This window comes from Propithecus coquereli, unplaced genomic scaffold (genome assembly GCF_000956105.1).
Source record: "Propithecus coquereli isolate 6110/MARCELLA unplaced genomic scaffold, Pcoq_1.0 Scaffold238, whole genome shotgun sequence".
Taxonomy (NCBI): Eukaryota; Metazoa; Chordata; class Mammalia; order Primates; family Indriidae; genus Propithecus; species Propithecus coquereli.
In genome coordinates, this window is record NW_012147930.1 from 4,229,477 (window position 1) to 4,248,209 (window position 18,733).

At 36.7% G+C, this 18,733-nt stretch overlaps 1 protein-coding gene across 1 annotated transcript in view; it reads left to right on the plus strand.

Moving 5' to 3' along the window:
* Window positions 1-18,733, plus strand: part of AGPAT5 (1-acylglycerol-3-phosphate O-acyltransferase 5) — a 43,042-nt gene that overhangs the window by 10,761 nt on the left and 13,548 nt on the right. Inside the window, exons 2-4 of the mRNA XM_012645894.1 lie at window positions 2,348-2,417; window positions 7,724-7,839; window positions 9,269-9,358. Of these exons, the coding sequence (XP_012501348.1) occupies window positions 2,348-2,417; window positions 7,724-7,839; window positions 9,269-9,358 (276 nt within the window). The remainder of the gene's footprint in view (window positions 1-2,347; window positions 2,418-7,723; window positions 7,840-9,268; window positions 9,359-18,733) is intronic.

Genomic DNA, 18,733 nt, shown 5'->3' on the forward strand with positions numbered 1-18,733 from the left:
ACTATTGAAGATCTATTTTTAAATACTGAGCAAGTTTAACTTTGTTGTTAATCACGGAAAATATTGAAAATAATGAGTTGTATGGAAGCCATTTAGAGGTGGAGAAGATTAGTGAATCTTATAGGGATTACAGAGGTGGCTTTTTCTTTTTTCTATTTTTTTCATAGTGTAAATACTGTATTGCTCGCATTGATGTATCTGTTAAACATTGTGTGCACTTTATAATTGTTTTTTTAAAGATTGGAGAAATTCATTGGCAAAAATAGTAGTATCTATAAGAAGAGATGGCTTTTTCTTCGAAGCTTTTAGGTTCATACTTGTGTCTAATAACAAAGGTAGAAAATTGTGGCATTTCAAGGCTAGCAGGGTGGTATGAAGAGTGAAGATGTGGAATCTTCTTAAGCTTGTAGTGCTGTTAACTAACTGATCATGGGTCTTTGGACAAGGACTTAGTTTTCGTAAGGGTAAAACCAGAGGGCTGGGCAAATAGTGTTCACAGGTCCTTCCCGTGCCGATGCTGCGTATATTGTGCTTTCACCGCTGGGAATTACCGTATCATCACATTAGGTGATTGTGTTTATTTTTGTGGTTGCTTTTCTACTCTCACCAGGCTTGTTTTATTTTAAAATGGGATGTATTTAGTTTTATAAAAGACAAAATTTGCAGTGCTATGTTTTCTATCATTGGTACTATATTTCTGTGAAAACAGCCTTTTAATAGCTTATTTGTCTTCTGCCTTCAAAGGCTACAGCCTAGCGGTCTCTTACCCAAGCTTGGCAAGAAAGGAAAAGTCTCATCTCTTGAATGGTTCAAGTATCGCCTTCAGCTTGGGGGCCAGGCGTGTCTCCAAAGAGTGGTATTCGAGTTGAATCAGTTAAACCTCGAATATCCTATCTAAGAAAGTTAAGCCAGAAATATTCTTCCATCTATCTGCAAAACTTTTAAATCAAGTGCATACCCAATGGTCCTGATGCAGTTCTGGCTTGTTGGGAAGAGAATGGGGGTTGCTCGTGGCCAGAACTTCATTTTTTTAACCCTGTGCAGATCAAATTATTGGTGTTATTTATTTATGCAATCAGTAAACTTTACTTATAACAACTCATTGAGCAAATATTTAAACATATTATGTACATAGCACTGTGAGATTTTTCTAAGGAAGTTAGTAGAGATCTGAGTCTCAATCCCTGACCTCCAAAACTTTCTATCATCTAGTTGTATTTATCTACAAAGATGCTGGGCTAATGTCCTTTTCTTTCTTATGTTTTTAAAATATTAGTGAATAGTGTCATGACCAGAAGATAATCACTATGGACAAGATAGATTTAAAAACCCTTAGCCAATTAATAATTTTGCACAGTCCATGATGACAAGACACAGAAACAAGAATGCCCTAAATAAAAAAATATCACCATTAGCAGTCATTTCCTTTGGAGTCTTTAAACGCATATACCCAGTTTCTTTAAAAATGTTGTTATGAAATATTTAAGACATTACAAAACAGCAGAAAGACGAATGGAGGTACAGTGGACATCTGTGTACCCACCACCTGGTTCAAGAAATAAAATGTGACTGTGGACTGGAAGCCCCACTGTGTGCCCCTCCTCTTGCCACTCCTCCCTTGTGCTAGAAGTCGCCTTACTCTTGAACTCTGTTCTTTATGGAGATAAAGGGAGTCCTAATCATGGAACCGCGTTTCCCTACTACTTACAGAATAAAGTTTTAATCTTCAGCAGGGTATTCAAAAGACTTTAGACATTCTTGTTCAGAGCCACCCTTGTGATCTCCTTGCTCCAGGGTACTAACTCCTCAGCCACGGCTGCTCGCGTACCAGAACAGGCCTCCAGCGTTACCGCTTCCATTTGGTCTTATTTTCGTGAACATTTCTCTTCATCTCATCTGCTGAAATCACACCTAATGAATACTTCCTGTTCTGCAGTTTATAATTCTTTAAAATAAAATGTACTGTATTTTCATAATATTTGCATTATGTCTCATTACATTTACTGCATGTGTATCTCTCTCTTCCACTAGATTGTAGGCTCTTGGAAAGATTTATCTTATGATCAGTGCTTTATATATTGTTAGCAATCAATAAATGTTTTATTTTTCTCTTGGGGATATTGATCAGTCTGTTTTACTTTATGATCATTAACCTGCCCAACGCTTAACTGCATTATAAACATGAACTCTTCATGGTCGCTGAGGCTCCTAAGAGAAGTCTAATTTTTGGTAATCATGGATGGAAATATTCACAACATCATGTGATTTTTACACATTGTCTTAATTTTGTGTATTTCAGTAGTACATGTTTTAAAATATCAAAGTAATGTTTCTTTTTATCTTTTAGATATTGCTATATGGAGATTTGCCGGAAAATAAAGAAAATATAATATATTTAGCAAATCATCAAAGCACAGGTTTGTATTTCATTTGCATGAAACTTATGTTTTTCCTTACATGGTACATGGACATTCAAAATAATGTTCTTATGTATTTAAATGGATTTAAAAAAAAAAACATGAATTTTCTCTGCAGATATTATATCTGTCCTTATATTTTTGTGATCTTACTTTTTGGAAAGTCAGAAATGTGAAAGCTATGAGTTTTGCTAAATTTGCCTTCTCCCTCTGTTGGATGTAAATAAGCTATTTTTTTTCCCTTGTTTCTTTGAGTAGCTTTTTAAATAGTCTGTTTATTCTTTTTGTAAGTAATGTTTCTAGAAGTGGAATTGGTGGGTCAAAATGTAGATACATTGTATGTTTTTTATTGTTAGCCTGCAGAAAGGTTGCACTGCTATGTGAGTACTCATTTCCTAAACAATATTTATTGTCTGCAGTTCCTTTTGCTTTTTCAAATGTATTTGGTTTAATTCTTATATCAGAGGAATCACAGAAGACTGGTCTCCAAAACGGTACAGTATATACTTTAGATTAGGTTAAGGTACTTTTAAAAAACTTTTTAAGTAATTATAGAGTCACAAGAGTTTGCAAAAGTAGTGCATTAAGTCTTGTAACCTCTTCACCAATGTTTCTTTCAATGGTGATATCTGAATATAACTGTAGTACAGTATCAAAATCAGAAAATTGACATTGATTAAGGTGCTTTTAAGTTCTCTAAATAATTCAGTCCAAAAAAAATCCCACTTCATATTTTTTCATACCTGTAGCTACTTTTGATGCATGCTTCCTAAATTCTATTATTACTTTAAAAAATATGGTACCTAGAAGCTCAAAGCTAAAAACAACCTGATCAATGATAATACTCTTAATGGAAAATCACTTGTGCCTGTGGCTTTTCTTTATTTTCTTCCTGTCAACTGTCTCTTCATGATTTTGTTGCTTTTATTAGTATCTATACCATAGGTAATGTATAGAAAGTAAAAGAAGATGAAGTACATTTTTCTCAATTTAGCATATTAATGGTGACATTCAGATTTATAGGACAAGAACTGAAATTACAAGGGATTGATAGGACTTTTGATGTATCTGTGTATTTCCCCAGACTTGATTACATGACTGGCTCAGACTATTTTATCTAACTACGTTTGACTTTAGGCAAAAATAGCAAAACAACCAGCCCGTGGTTAGTGTCTGCTTATAACTCTGGCCAATCCAGATATATTGGCCTTTTTACTCCTAACACAGTGCTGCTATTCCTGTCTTGCTGTTGATGGAGTATTTCTATCAGAGTTCAAATATCCAAATAAAAAGAATTTATGGGCCCAGAACAGGGAATGGCTCATGATAGATTTGATTTCCTCCAAATGTCCTTTATATTGACCCGGTGGTTAATTTCACGTAGAGTTTTCTTTCCGTTTAACACGACTCTCTTAAAATTTCTTATTCAGGGGCCGGGCGCGGTGGCTCACACCTGTAATCCCAGCTCTCTGGGAGGCCGAGGCGGGTGGATTGTTTGAGCTCAGGAGTTCGAAACCAGCCTGAGCAAGAGCGAGACCCCGTCTCTACTAAAAATAGAAACAAATTAATCGGACAACTAAAAATATATAGAAAAAATTAGCCGGGCATGGTGGCGCATGCCTGTAGTCCCAGCTACTCAGGAGGCTGAGGCAGGAGGATCGCTTGAGCCCAGGAGTTTGAGGTTGCTGTGAGCTAGGATGATGCCACGGCACTCTAGCCTGGGCAACACAGTGAGACTCTGTCTCAAAAAAAAAAAAAAAAAAAATTTCTTATTCAGTTTCCCCGCCAACTTTCCTTTTTCCAGGTTTTAGTGTAAACAGTGTTGTATTAACAAAGCTGTGGTCCTGGCACTGAGGTGTGGAATAAGCACTTTCTGAACGTTGCCGGAGGTGTAATAATGATGATAAAACAACTGCTGCTCTCATTTGTGTGCTTACTATATGTTGGCCTTCATCTACATTCCTTCAGAGTGAGGACTTCTGGGAAAATATTTGTGAAAAAACAGATTTTTAAAAATTCTCGTATTTGGCTCTAAAAGATACTATGAAAAACATGATCTTACTCAGCCTGCACTGACCTGAAAAAGTTCCATTTGTCAGTTTAGAGAGAACCACCTCCCCTCCCCACCCCGCCCCCCCAGTGCCTCTGACTTTTCAGCCCTGCTCTAGCACTACATCCTCTCACCGGTTGGTCGCCTTTGGGATTTGGGAAGGCTACTTTTTGAATGTCTTTTAAAACTCCATAACTTGGGAAAATACCAAAGGAGTGATTTTAAATTACTTTAGATTTGCAGGCTTTAGTGAGTATGTGATGAGCCTTTTCCTAGGAAAATGTGCACATACAAATTTGCATATAATTTTAGGGTTCCAGAGCCTAGCCGAAGACCTGGGTCATTGGCCTGTTGTGTTTAGGTGCTCTTTTAAAACCTTTTTGAGATAGTAAGAGTCACAATGGAATAGTTCGGAAAGTGTAATTAGCAGAAAGAACATTTGAAGGACTGCTGTTCTGCTTAGACTTTCTAGGCTGCTCTCTGCTCTGCCTGCCAGAGTAAATGAGTTTCCTGGCCTAACTAATGTTCAGAAGAATTGACATTTAAATCAGTCTCTCCTCCCTGGTTTTCACTTAACGTACCCTTGTTGTCTCTATATCCTTAGTCTCTGTTAATTTATTTCTCTCCAGAGTCAGCAAGGATATAGTGGCTATTATTCCTTTCCCTGTCCTTTAACTATCTGCTTTTGACACCTTTTACCTTTTCAGTCTCATGAAATGCTCCCTTTTCTTGGATTAGGTGTCACTTTCTTGACTAACAGTGTGCTTGGTGAGTAGAATGTCATGAAAAGGCATAGGCTTTGGAGTCAGAGAGACCCTGCTTTGTATGCTGTTTTGCATGCAAATTTGTTAACCTCTCAGAGCCTTGTTGGTAAGGTGTGAGTTGCAGTTTATGTAGGCTATCTCATAATCCCTGTAGGGGGCCTGGCCCATAGAGGATGTTAACAGTGGTAGTGATGATGATCACTGAAGCTAACCGTTAGCACAGTGCTGGATCCAGGGTAGGTAAGGGCTTCATGTGCAGTGTCTATTTTAGACCACACACTACTCTTAGAAACAGTTATTACATAGTGATATAGACGAGAAAAATCTTGCTGCCCTTTCCTCACTGCCCTCCACTCTCTTCCAAGTTAATGGAAACAATGACACTGTTTTGGCTGGATCACTATTTAAGAATTTTTACATAGCCAGATTTATTGATATTTTAATCAAGTCATTCATGCCAGAACACAAAATATGAATAGTTATTGTAAAGGTAACATTTATTACCATCTCAGCTGTACTCTAGTGTCACCTATCTGAAACCTAGCTGAGAATAAACAAAAACTAAAAAAGATAATTTCGTAGAAAATGTTGATGACACAAAGCTTGTATCTTTCAACATTTGTTTCCATTAAGATTTTCAAGTGTAAATGGCAGAGCCCAGGGCAGTTTATTATGAATATGACATATTTTGGAAATCTTATACTTTATTTTATAAAGTTCTTGGAAGGTGCATCTGAGGCCGTAATATTAATATAACTATGTTTTAGTATTAAAAATGTATTTTTTTATCCTTCCAAACTTTAAGTTGTTGCAGGAAAAGGTGCCAAATTTGGCTTTTAGCTTTATACTCCAAATATGTTTCCAAGATGTACTTTTGCCTGGGAACCATACAGAACTGTACAAAATTAGTCTTAGAATTTATTCGGTTTGTTTAATTTTATATTAGACACAGTTATAACTGGCTGATTATATGGTTTCCAAGATATGATCAGAAAGAAATGTGCTTGTCAATAATTATTTGATCTGAATTAGAGAGAAGGGGCTGGTGAGAGGGCTTCAATAGGAAGTTACATGTTTTGGAGAAAAGTGATCATTGAAAGCCCTGTAGTGTAGATGTCTCAAACTAATAGACACAGCTGTCAGGGACCGCACAGCACAGGGGGAAAACCTTTGCAGGCAATATTCTATTTATAGGGAGCCATAACAAAATTTATATATATAATCCTAAGCCTTACATCATCAGGAAAAAGTTAACTTGTGAATAGTAATCCCTGATTAAAAAGACATGTATAGTAATCGATAAAAATATTTTTCTAGGTTAATTTTCAGTATTTAAGTGGCCCTTTAGGGATAGTCTATCTGGTATGGTGCATTGTCTAAAGGATTTCACGTAGCTGAGAGTTAATCACCCTGTAATCTGTGGAAAACTGTCCCTTTTGATTAAAACTTTATTCTAATTCCTTTAAATCCCCAGCTTTTATTTCCTACAGTGTTTTAAAAAACATTTCCCTCTCTGGTTCACTTTTGTTCTCATTTTCGTGGCCTCAACATACATGTGATGCTAGAACTGTATTCTTTCCACAGATTCATAACAATTTTCTTTTCAAGGATCCCGTCATAGAATTCATTTGTAGATTAACTAGAAAAGTCTCCCTCACATCTCTTCAAACCGTGTCCCTGTTTGCCGTCTTCTGCACCCAGGTTGCTGCTCTGTGTTTGTTTGCTCTGCTAATGGCCACTCTCTGTTGGGAATTTCCTCTGTTTTAAGGCTCAACTAACTTAATTCTAGGAAGTTTTTGGCGCTTTTGTTATCGGCTTGATCACACCTTCTTATTCTTGTTTTTGCAACCTTTTGTTAAAACCATATCTATAAAATTATAGTTATTAGCAGCTGGGGACCATGTCCCTTGGTTATGTAAGGAACACATATATTAACCTACCACAGTTTTGAGACACGCGAGACCTTCGTTAGAATGCCATTGTAACCTAGTACTGAGTCCTAAAAACTCATTAGTAAAGATAGTGTCCTTACCTTTTGTTGAACATGTGTATACACACACACACACACACACACACACACACACACACACGGAATAGTTGCACTTGATAGTTTCATTTAGCTATCTTCCCATTTTTTTGTTAAAAAAGAAAACATCTTTGTTGTCTAAACTTTAGGAATCAGAGAAGCTCATTTTATTCCACGTACATGCTGCTGTTGAATTATTTTGGTGTTTTGTGACTTTCGTGTTTTATCCCCGAAACAAAAAGCCTTTCAAGAAATATTTTTAAAAAGCTTCCAAAACACAGAATTTATATTTTTAAATTATCTGGTATTGATTTAAAGTAATTTTAAACATTCTAATCATACTATTTTCAAAACATATTCCTAATACAGTCCTGTGAAGAGACTTTTTCTGTTTCTGCGAAGGGAATGCTGGGATTGACATAGCAACCATGTATGCCCTGGCACTGATTGGGTTCTGTCTTTGCAGTTGACTGGATTGTTGCTGACGTCCTAGCCATTAGGCAGAATGCTCTTGGACATGTGCGCTATGTGCTGAAAGATCGCCTAAAATGGCTTCCACTGTATGGGTGTTATTTTCCTCAGGTAACTTTGTCCATGCTCTCTCTTTATGTAGTTTATAAAAACTTCTATATCTTAAAATTTAACATGTTAACATATTTATATAAATGGATGATTTTTTAAATGGGTTTAACAGCATATTCTAAATTGAAGTAATTTTGTTTGGTATTTTTAATGGTGTGTATTTATATACATGTCTGGTTATCCATATGCAGTTGTCTCTCAACATCTGGAGGGGATTGTTTTCATGACCCCCACAGATATAAAAGTCCACAGATGCTCAAGTCCCTAATGTAAAATGGCATAGTTTTTACATATGACCTAGGCACATCTTCTGGTATACTTTAAATCATCTCTAGATTACTTTGTAATATTTAATACAATGTAAAAGCCATGTAAATAGTTGTTATACGCATTATTTTTATTTTTTGTTACATTGTTGTTTTTTGTTTTTATTTTTCCCCAAATATTTTCAATTCATGGTTGGTTGAATCTGTGGGATGTGGAAACTACACGTATAGAGGGCCAACTGTAATTAAGTTAAATGAAAGAGGAAAAATGCAAATGCAGAAAAGTCAAACAGAAAATGTAAAGGCATAGAATACGATAGGCTATTATCTTAAGAAACTAATTATAAAAGTAATTAGTGATTTGTATGATATAAAAAAACCTCGAGCTATATATGTAAAGTACTTAGTATGAAGAAATGTATTGTCTAGTTCTGGAGGATAGAAGTCCAAGATCAAGGTTTTGGCGCAGGGTTGGTTTCTCTGGAGGCCTCTCTCCTTGACTTGCAGACAGCAGCCTTCTCCCCGTGTCCTCACGTGTTCGTTTCCCCAGGCACGTTCACCCCTGGTATCTGCTCATCGTCTTAGAAGGACACCAGTCACGTTGGATCAGGGCCCCACCCTTAGGGCCTTCCTTAACCTCAATTGCCACCTTAAAGTCCCCATCTCTAAATACAGTCACAGTGGGAGTTACGGCTTCAATATACTGATTTTGGGGGAACACAATTCAGTCCATAAGAGTGCCACATAAATATCTAGCTAGGCTGATTTTTTTAAAATCCCTAAAGATTGGTGTGTTGACATTTTAAAGACACTTTTCTAGTGGAAAAATTGGAGGTTAAGATCCAACTGATTGATCAAGATTTTTATTTTAAAAAATGTGTTTTTAAGAAAGAAAGCATTTTTATTTTAACTCTCAACAAAAATAAATGTTCATATATTTTTCAGTACAATGTAGCATGCAGTTTTATTTGAATTATGTTGAAACAAGAATTTTTAGCTAAATGTTAAGATGCTAATATTTAAATTTATTGAATATTGTCCAAATTCTGAAATATTTGTTTATTCTTTATTCTTTAGAAGCAAAGTTGCCTTTTTGATGACTATAGCCATTAGTTTTTTTAAGAGTAAATCCTCTTTTCCTCCCAATTTTTTTTATGTGGCAGCATGGAGGAATCTACGTAAAGCGAAGTGCCAAATTTAATGAAAAAGAAATGAGAAACAAGCTGCAGAGCTACGTGAACACAGGAACTCCGGTAAGATTATGCCCATTTTTATTATTTTTCTCATCAACTCTCACTTTTAAATTTAAGAATTAAGTTTAAAATCCAAGAATTATTTTGAAAATATATTATCCCATGTGTAATTAATAATTCAGTTTTGTTGAAGCAACAAAAATTCTCTAAATATAGGTAAGCATTTTTCTTTGGCCATTAGAAAGATTGTTGTAGATGATTAGATTTTTTGCTGGTAGTTGTCAATATTGACCTTCAAGAGGAATAAAAAGAACACTTGGTGTCCTTCAGAGTCTATAAATAGAAAATAGAACTGCCCTTGTAACCCCGTATCGAAGCCACTTCAAGAGCTCATCTAACTCCTTATCTTCTTTAGCATCAGATTTAGTTTTAGAAGCAGCTGCTGTTCTCTGTCAGTGTGAGTTTGGATTTCTTGTATGTGCTGAGTTATTTAAAAAACCAAAAAAGTATGAATGTCTACAAATGAAAAATCATTCAATGTAAATAGTATTTTATAAAACTTTGCTCCAAAAAAGGTGGGGGAGGATCTCAATCTTCTGTTTGAAGGATGCTGGTGGCTGCCAGTGCCTTTTCCCCATGACTCTTGCCAGGACAGAGCCACCTGGTTATAACGGCTCCTTGGGCGTTACCTTTCAGTGCATTCCAAGTGCTCAGAAGCTTACCTCACGTGCACAAGTTCTTTTCTTTGTGCTTCCTTCTCCCCTTTCTCCCCCCTCCTCCTCTTTGCCCTCCCCTCGCTAGGGCTCCTAGGCAGCAGCCAGAGCTCACGGTGAAGGAAGAGTTCTCCAGCGTCAGCGGGTAGAGTGCCCAGTGTGAACATCGTTTACTCATGTACATTTTCTAGGTGTTTTTACATTAGGAAATTGCATCCTGTTTTGGGGTGAAGGGAGTAGAATGTAATGAGATGAACAGTGGCCCTTTATCCTGTTACAGTTTACCCTCAAAAACCAAGTGTGGTATTTTAAAAGAGCCTGCTTATTTTGAAATAGTATGGTGAATTTTGGCAGAATTGCGGTCATTGTTTATAGATCTCCAAAAGAGAATAGATTGGCACTATGTATATGTATATCTACTTTCTTTTAAAAAGCATTTTTGAATTAAAAATCATGAATTTATACCTTAAAGTGTCCATCCCACTTCTTCCTCCAGCTGGCCAGCCACCCCAGCCACACTTAACTGCTATGGAGTTTCTTGTGTATTCTGCTTTAAGCGTTGTACACAGGAAACAAACAAATGTAGCCCCTCTTTACATGAGTGTTAGCATTCTGCACACAGTTCCCCCTTGCTTTTCCCCCCCTGTAAATATAGTTGTCAAAAGTGCCGAGGTTGATAAATTCTGCTGTATTTATCGTACATCCTTTTTCTCTGAGCGCCTTCAAGTTTCTCCTTGTTTTTGGTTTGCAGCAGTTTAAGTATTATATGTCTGAGTGTCATTTTAAAAAATTTATCCTGGTTGATCCTCTGTGAGCTTGGATCTCTGGTTTGGTGTCTCATTAATTTGGAAAATTCTTTGCAGTTATTTCTTTAAATATTATTCCTACCCTGTTCTCTCTTCTCCAACTATGTGTGTGTTGGGTCATTTGTTACTTTTCCACAGCTCTTGGATGCATTATTCTGCCCCCCTTCCCCTTTTTTCTTGTATGTTACAGTAAGGGTAACTTCTGTTGGCCCATCTTCAAGTTCACTGATTCTTCCCTCTGCTGTGTCGAGTCTACTGATGAGCCAGTTAAAGGCCCTCTTCGTCTCTGACTGAGTTTTTCATTCCTAGCGTTTCTCTTTGATTCTGTCTCATAGTTTCCATCTCTGCTGAAGATATCCAATCATAAAGGTCATCCACCGTTTCCCTTGGAACCTTTATCATGTCACTGGTAGTTATTTTAAATTCCTTGTCTGATAATTCCAACGTGTCTGCCATACCTGAATCGGGTACTTTTGATTGCTTTGTCTCTTCAGATTGTGCTTTATCTTGCCTTTTTTAATGCTTCCTAAGATTTTGTTGAAAGTTGAGCATCTTGTGTAGGACAGTAGAAACTGAGGCAAATTGTTTCGATACCTGGAAATGGATATACTTTTCTTTTTGCTAGGCCTTTAGTGTTGGGGGGTGAGTCTGTCCAGTCAGGAGTTGTACTGGATTTGGGTTTTGCTACTACTGTAATTTTACTCACAGACTTCAAATTCCTGTAGTATTCATTCTTTCTGTTTAGGATGGGGGATGTTTTGCTAAAGCACTTTTCCTCAATATCTATTCCACGCTTAGCTTTTTAACATAGTAGCTCAAGGTGGGTCTCGTCTTTGTACTCCTCACCACGGTCATTCTCTGAAATTTGTTACTGAACTCTCCCTTAGCTTGGTGGTGGAGAGAGAAGGAAGGAAAGTGTCTTTTTGTTCTGATTAAGTCTTAGGGAAGATCTGGGGGGTGGAGCCTTCTCTGATCTTCCATTGCTTCCAGCTCTAAATCTGTGCCCAGGATGTATTCTTGCCTTTCCCTCCATAGAGGGTTTTTTTCATTTCTGTTCTCTTCCCCCAGCCTTACTGGGTTTTATCCATGTCCCAAGGGTAGCAGGGTTTTGTTGCCCTTCTTCCACCACTTTAAGGCAGCTGTTCCATAGGAAGGATAGAGGAGGGGAAGAGTGTATGCTGCGCCTTGCGCCTCACCAGCAGGGCTGGTGTCCTCCCCCACGCCTGCATCCAGGGTAGCCCTGACCCCAGCGTTTTTCCTTTCTCTTTTCCTTCTTTCTTCCTTTCTTTTTTGAGTACATGATGAGGTCTGTGAGTAGAGCTGTGAGTTGGGGCGAATTCTCCTTGTGTCTGCAACCCCAGGAGTTCTTCTCATCCACCTACTCACACTTGGATTTTTGAGAATTATTAAAAATTTTAGCTAAATTCTTTTTACTGGTATCTGTTAACATTTGCCCCAAGTAAATAAGTGCTTGCATCTCATCTCTCCTTGAATTATCTCTCTCCTTAGATTTTTGGGTTGGTTGATTGCCTTGTAACTCTTCAGCTCTCTGAAGGGTCTAAGAAAAATTGTCAATTTACAGATTGTCCAGTGTTGTTGCTGTAGGGTTGGGAGCAATACTCTTTCCACATTTTACATACTTATGGAAGCCACCCTCTATTTTTGTTAAAAAATTTTAAAATTTGGAATAGTTTTAGATTTACGAAAACATTGCACAGAAAGGACAGAATTTTCTCATTTACTCTTCATCTACTACAGTTTTAATGGTGACAGCTAATGTCGTCTTACATAACCATTTGTCAAAACTAAGAGATAAGCATTGATACGATACTATTGTATTGCAGACTTTATTCAGATTTCGCCGGTTTTTCCACTAATTGTCCTTTTTCCATTCAAGATACAATCTAGTGTACCACAAATCCATTTAACGCCAGTGTTTTTAATTTATTGTATTTTTCATTGTATGAAGTGCTATATGGTTTTTTGTAGATCTGTTATTTTTGTTTTAACCTTCAAGCTTGTCTTTGTTTCTTTAAATATTGAAGGTACAGTTTATAAGAGGGGTTTGGTCATTTCAGTGCCTAAAGTCCCATCTGAGTCTATTGTTTTCTGCTGGTTCTTGCTCAGGGTGCCTTCTTTCCTTGTGTGCTTGGTTATCTTCCTTTGCTACTGACTGTATTTGGAAAATTATTTCTAGAAATCAGTTGAAGCTTCGGATGAAAGTGCCTTCCTCCAGAGAACCTTTGTACCTGCTTTGGCTGGGCCCCATTCCGGTTGCTCTAGTCTGGGCCCCACCCAAACCAAATTCTGAACTTAAGGTTAACTGGACCTTCAGGCAATGCAACCAGGGTTGCAACTCCTCGTGAGACTGGTGTTACCTCTGGTTTACTTTTATCCCTTGAGTGTAACCTTCGTTGTTTCCTTCCCTTCTGGTTCACTCTTAACATTTCTAAAAGAAGGTCCATGGACTTTGATTTCTGTTCCCCTCATCTTGTAAGTCTTTTAAAATAAAAGTTCCATTCAATGCTTACTTCTGCTTTACTGTATTTGCTTAATTTTGGTCTTACCAGCCTGTCAGCTTTAATACTTTTAAAATAATATTATATCCAACTTTTAAAATTGTTTTCGATAGGAAAGTTGGTTCAAATAACCTAGTCTTTTATTATTGGCTACCAGAAGAACCTCCCTGTTTTCAAGGGCAAGAGTCTATCTAGCTTTTTATGTTCCTAGCACAATATTGAATAGTAGACTAGCAGGCTCATAAGGCAATGTTGAGTGGTTGTTGCTTTAAGGTCACTGTGTGTACAAGGTCTGGCTTCTTAGAATCCAGATGGTTGTTAAATTTTTTAATATTTAAGCCCTATGAAAACATATATATTGCTCAGGTTCTTCATTATACGCTTTTGTTTCTGAAAGTTAATTAAGTGATTGACATGGTAAAATATATTTATCAAGTCACCTTTCATATGGCTTAATATTCTCATATGAATCTATTTCATGATTAATTCAGTTCTTAGTAGTGAGAGATTACAGAATTCTGTTTCAAAAATGAATATTATAAATTATTAATATGAAGAAATATATCTTCTCCATAATTATTGCTGGGATAATACAGTATTTTCATAAGGTACTTATTAGTTGTAGATGCAAATTAAACATATTTATGATAAAAATAACTACTTATTTGTAGAGATCATTTAGTCAGAATTTGAGCTAGTAAAATTTATGGCACAAATATGGAGACTGATGCTTTGCTTTTCTTCCAACTTTTATTCTAGTTCCTTTTCAGATGAGAGGCAGTCTAGTGAATAAAAGTATTGGCTTAGAAATGAGTTTTGGACTTAAATTCCAGATCTGATTTTTAAACTTTATTTTGCACAAGTCACTTAACCTTTCTCAGCTTTAGTTTATGTATTAAATCTATTAATAACTACTTAATTTGGTAGCTGGGATTAAATAACATGCTTGAAAATTATACTGTCTTATTAATAGTTTCTATTGCTGCTTTAACAAATTAGCACAAATTACTGGCTTAATATAACACAGATTTATCATCCTAACCATTCTTGGCTTAACCGTTTCGTCAAGCCGTCCAACATGGGTCTCACTGGATCGAAATCAAGGTGTTGGTGGGACTGAGGTACTTTCTGGAGACTCTCAGGGAGAATCCATGTTCTTGCCTTTTCTAGTTTCTAGAGGTTGCCTGCATTCCTTGGCTCACGCCTTCTCTCCCTGTTCACAGCCAGCAGTGGCTGGCCTGGTCTGTCTTTGCTGGCGGTCTCCTTGGTTCTGACCCCTGCTTCCCTCTTTTCTGTTTAAGGACTCTTATAATTACATTAGACTTCTTGGATAGTCTAAAATAACCTCATTGTTTTAAGGTCCAATGGTTAGTAATCTTAGCTCCCTCTTGCCATGTTAACAATGTATTCATAGGTTGTGGGGATTAGAATGTGGATGGATGGGGGAGTAGGGGGAAGTATTATTCTGCCTACCACACTCATGTATGTATCTGTGTGATTTTATAATTGTTTTCTGATCATACATATAACGCTTCCATACTTCCATAAGTTCTTGAGGAAAGAGATTGTTATTTTGTATTCTGCCACGTTTTTGTATTTTTTTCTCTGTAAATATATAATGGAATTTTTAATGAGTTGAGTGTTTCTGATTATAATTGTAGTAAACTTTATAAAGATTGTGGTTTGATGGATTAGATTAATTTTGGACATACTGCAGAGATGAAGTATCTTGTTTATAGTCTATGTATCTCAATATGAAATAGCTTTTTAAAGAGAAAGCAGTAATTAACAGACTTACAGCTAATCAAAGTTTATTGAGTCCTGTGATATGGTTTCTATATAAATGTGCCAGCTTTAAAAACTATTTAATAAACTAAATAGAATTTTTAAAGACTAGAGGAGGAAACTGACAGTGTCTGACTCTGCCACCCCGGGTAGAGTGCAGTAGCATCTTCACAGCTCACTGCAACCTCAAACTCCTGACCTCAAATGATCCTCCCAGAGTGCTAGGATTACAGGCATTAGCCACCTCACCCAGCCTGAAACTTAATACTTATTAAGAGTCTGCCACTAGTGCTTGATATTGTCACATATTTCCTTTAATCCTTATAGCAACCCTGAGTCTTCATTTTGGAATGAGAAGCTACGACTCAGTTAAAAAGTAAATTAACTTATCCAATGCATGGAGAGTAGGCTATTTTTAATAGAAAGTCATCAGTTCAATAGTTGTTTGTAATTTGAATATATTTAAAATACTAAAATAGCTATTTTCTTTTTGAATAGGTTTTTAATGTGAATTAGCTTGCTAATTTTCTATCAGATGCCAAAGTATCTATGGTATATCAAATCTTGATTATAGGTTTTTCTGAATATGGGAAGTCATCACAGAAGAGAACGGAATCTCTGATTCCTTCAAATGAAAATTTAGCCCAATGGGGTATTTATGTGTATAATAGCAAAAAATTTTCTACATAATTTGGTTTGTTTGTAATAGTTTGCCAGTTTCTTTCTGTACTCTGTTTCCCCCGTCCTTGCGCAGAGATTTCATTTTTATTACGTCTAATTGAGAAGAGGGTCCAGAAATATCAGACTGCCCTGTGGTAATTCTTTTCTTGCTCTGATGTTCCATTTTTAATCTTTCCCCCTCCTATGTGGCCACTTTCTCCATTTCTCTTGGGAACTAAAAAAGCTGTTTTTTTTGTCAGCAATTTGAAACCACTAGCAAAGAAATTAATAGATAAGATCACCTGAAGAAGGAAAAAAAAGTTTTATTTTTAAATCTTGAGGCTCCATCTGTACTATCTGCCATGCATGGCAGACCTACAGGAAAGAGAACTAGGAGTACTACTCTAGCCATGCTGCCTTTAGAAGAAGTCGTTCCTGCGATTGTGACACGTTAAGACTGACCTTGGGAAGGCAGAGCACCAGGTTGGGATAATTAATGACTTTCATCCTGTTGCTCTTCTTCCACCAAATGGGTCATCTCAGATTTCTAAAGCAGGTCTATGATGTAATTGAAACAACAGCAAATTGCAGGATTTTGTGCCAAGTAGTATAGTAAGTAGCTTTTGTGTAGTACTGCCTTTTACCTTCACACTATCTCTATGAGGTGTAGGTACGGTTATGATTTTCATTTTCTCGATGAGGAAATTTGAGGCACAAAGAGGATAAGAGTATATCCAAGGTCTCAGGTCCTGTAAGTGGAGAAGCTGGGTTTTGGAGCCAGGCATTCAGGTACATTTTCTGGAAGGTTGATTTCCTGTAGAATATCACTGACTTTGTGGAGCGGAGGTCATAAAATAACATTCATTTGGTGTTTATTCATGACTTTATACATCCACCAAACTATATTTTACTTTTTATTTTTATTTATTTTTTAGCAAAATGAAATCACGGGTATGTATTTTACTTTTAAAATGTAACTTTTATTCTGTGTAATAATGGGTCCCTTTTAAAATTTGGAACCCTATTTGCTGACTTGTGGAAAATAGAGGTAGTGATGGATTTTTTGGTTTTGGTTTTTTTGTTTTAGTTTTCAGGATTGAGGTATAATTCACATGCCATAAAATTCACCATTTTAAAGTATACAGTTCAGTGGTTTTTTTAATATTTTTCCTCCTGTTTTTCCTTCTAGTTGCTGGAATATAATAAGGAATTTTTAATTTTTTTCCTAATTTTACCCATTTTTCTACATTTTCCTGACAGATCTGGTCAGTCTTCATCATCAGATATGATAATGGGTTCTGAAGATTATTATATAGATGAGTAAAAAACTTGTATATTTGCATGGAAGGTGAAAATGGAAAATTTTCAGAGACACCATTATACCAGTATTTCAAATGAAACTTTGGAAGAGTTTGATCCTAATCTGCTGTACCAAATGTATATAGGTAGACAGTATTGTCTGGTATATGGCAAGAATGGATGAAATGAACATAGTTTTCTCCCGTGAACTCCTATATTCTGTTTGTATTTGAAAAGATTTGGTATGAGTGTCTTATTTTTGTCTTTTGGCTATCAATCAAAACTATTAGTATAGTTTTTGTAAGTTAGTTCTCAAGTTAGAAGTTTTTTTTGCTGTATAATTTTTTTTTTTTTTTTTTGAGACAGAATCTCACTCTTTTGCCTGGGCTAGAGTGCTGTGGCGTCAGCCTAGCTCACAGCAACCTCAGACTCCTGGGCTCAAGCAATCCTTCTGCCTCAGCCTCCCAAGTAGCTGGGACTACAGGCATGCGCCACCATGCCCGGCTAATTTTTTTCTATATATTTTTAGCTGCCCAATTAATTTCTTTCTATTTTTGGTAGAGACGGGGTCTCGCTCTTGCTCAGGCTGGTCTCGAACTCCTGAGCTCAAACAATCCGCCCGCCTCAGCCTCCCAAAGTGCTAGGATTATAGGCGTGAGCCACCGCGCCCGGCCTTTTGCTGTATAATTTTAATGTTTCTGTTTTTACCTTCCCAAGCGGGTAAGTGTAAAAGCTTAGGCTAATTGGATACTTAATAAACATCCAGCTTAATATTTTCCTTTATTTATAAATGCATTATTTCAAGTACAATTTATGTAACAAATATGAGGTTGCTTATAAATTAAGTCATTTAAAATGCATTAAGGAAGCTGTGTAACATAGGAATTCTGTGTGAACCTTTTGCAATATGAACACTTACTACCTTTTACATGCTGGAAATGTAGGTATTTATATATGATTTTCCTAAAATGAAATGTACTTTTTAGTGTTGATATTTGAGGGTACTGATCTCTAAAATTTCTACCTTTTAAAAATGTCATATTACAGGATCTTGGGGAGAAAGGTTGTTTCATTAATTGAAGCTTTATGCAAGTCAGGGTTTCATGACCAAATTTTTAACTAGTAAGCTATTAGCATGTAATTAGAAATGTTTTTAGATTCTTAATGACTGATATACCAGCGAATGTAGGACTGCATTTTAATTTTTTTTTTTTTTCCCCGAGACAGAGTCTCGCTTTGTTGCCCGGGCTAGAGTGAGTGCTGTGGCGTCAACCTAGCTCACAGCAACCTCAAACTCCTGGGCTCAAGCAATCCTTCTGCCTCAGCCTCCCAAGTAGCTGGGACTACAGGCATGCGCCACCATGCCCAGCTAATTTTTTTCTATATATTTTTAGCTGCCCAATTAATTTCTTTCTATTTTTGGTAGAGACGGGATCTCGCTCTTGCTCAGGCTGGTCTCGAACTCCTGACCTTGAGTGATCCAGCTGCCTCGGCCTCCCAGAGTGCTGGGATTACAGGCGTGAGCCACCGCGCCTGGCCAGGACTACATTTTAAATGTAGTCCATATTATGTTCAGACTTAATTGAATTGTTGCATTTTGATGGTTCTGCTTGAAATGAAGGTCGTAAATAAAGGAATATACTTTTTTATCCC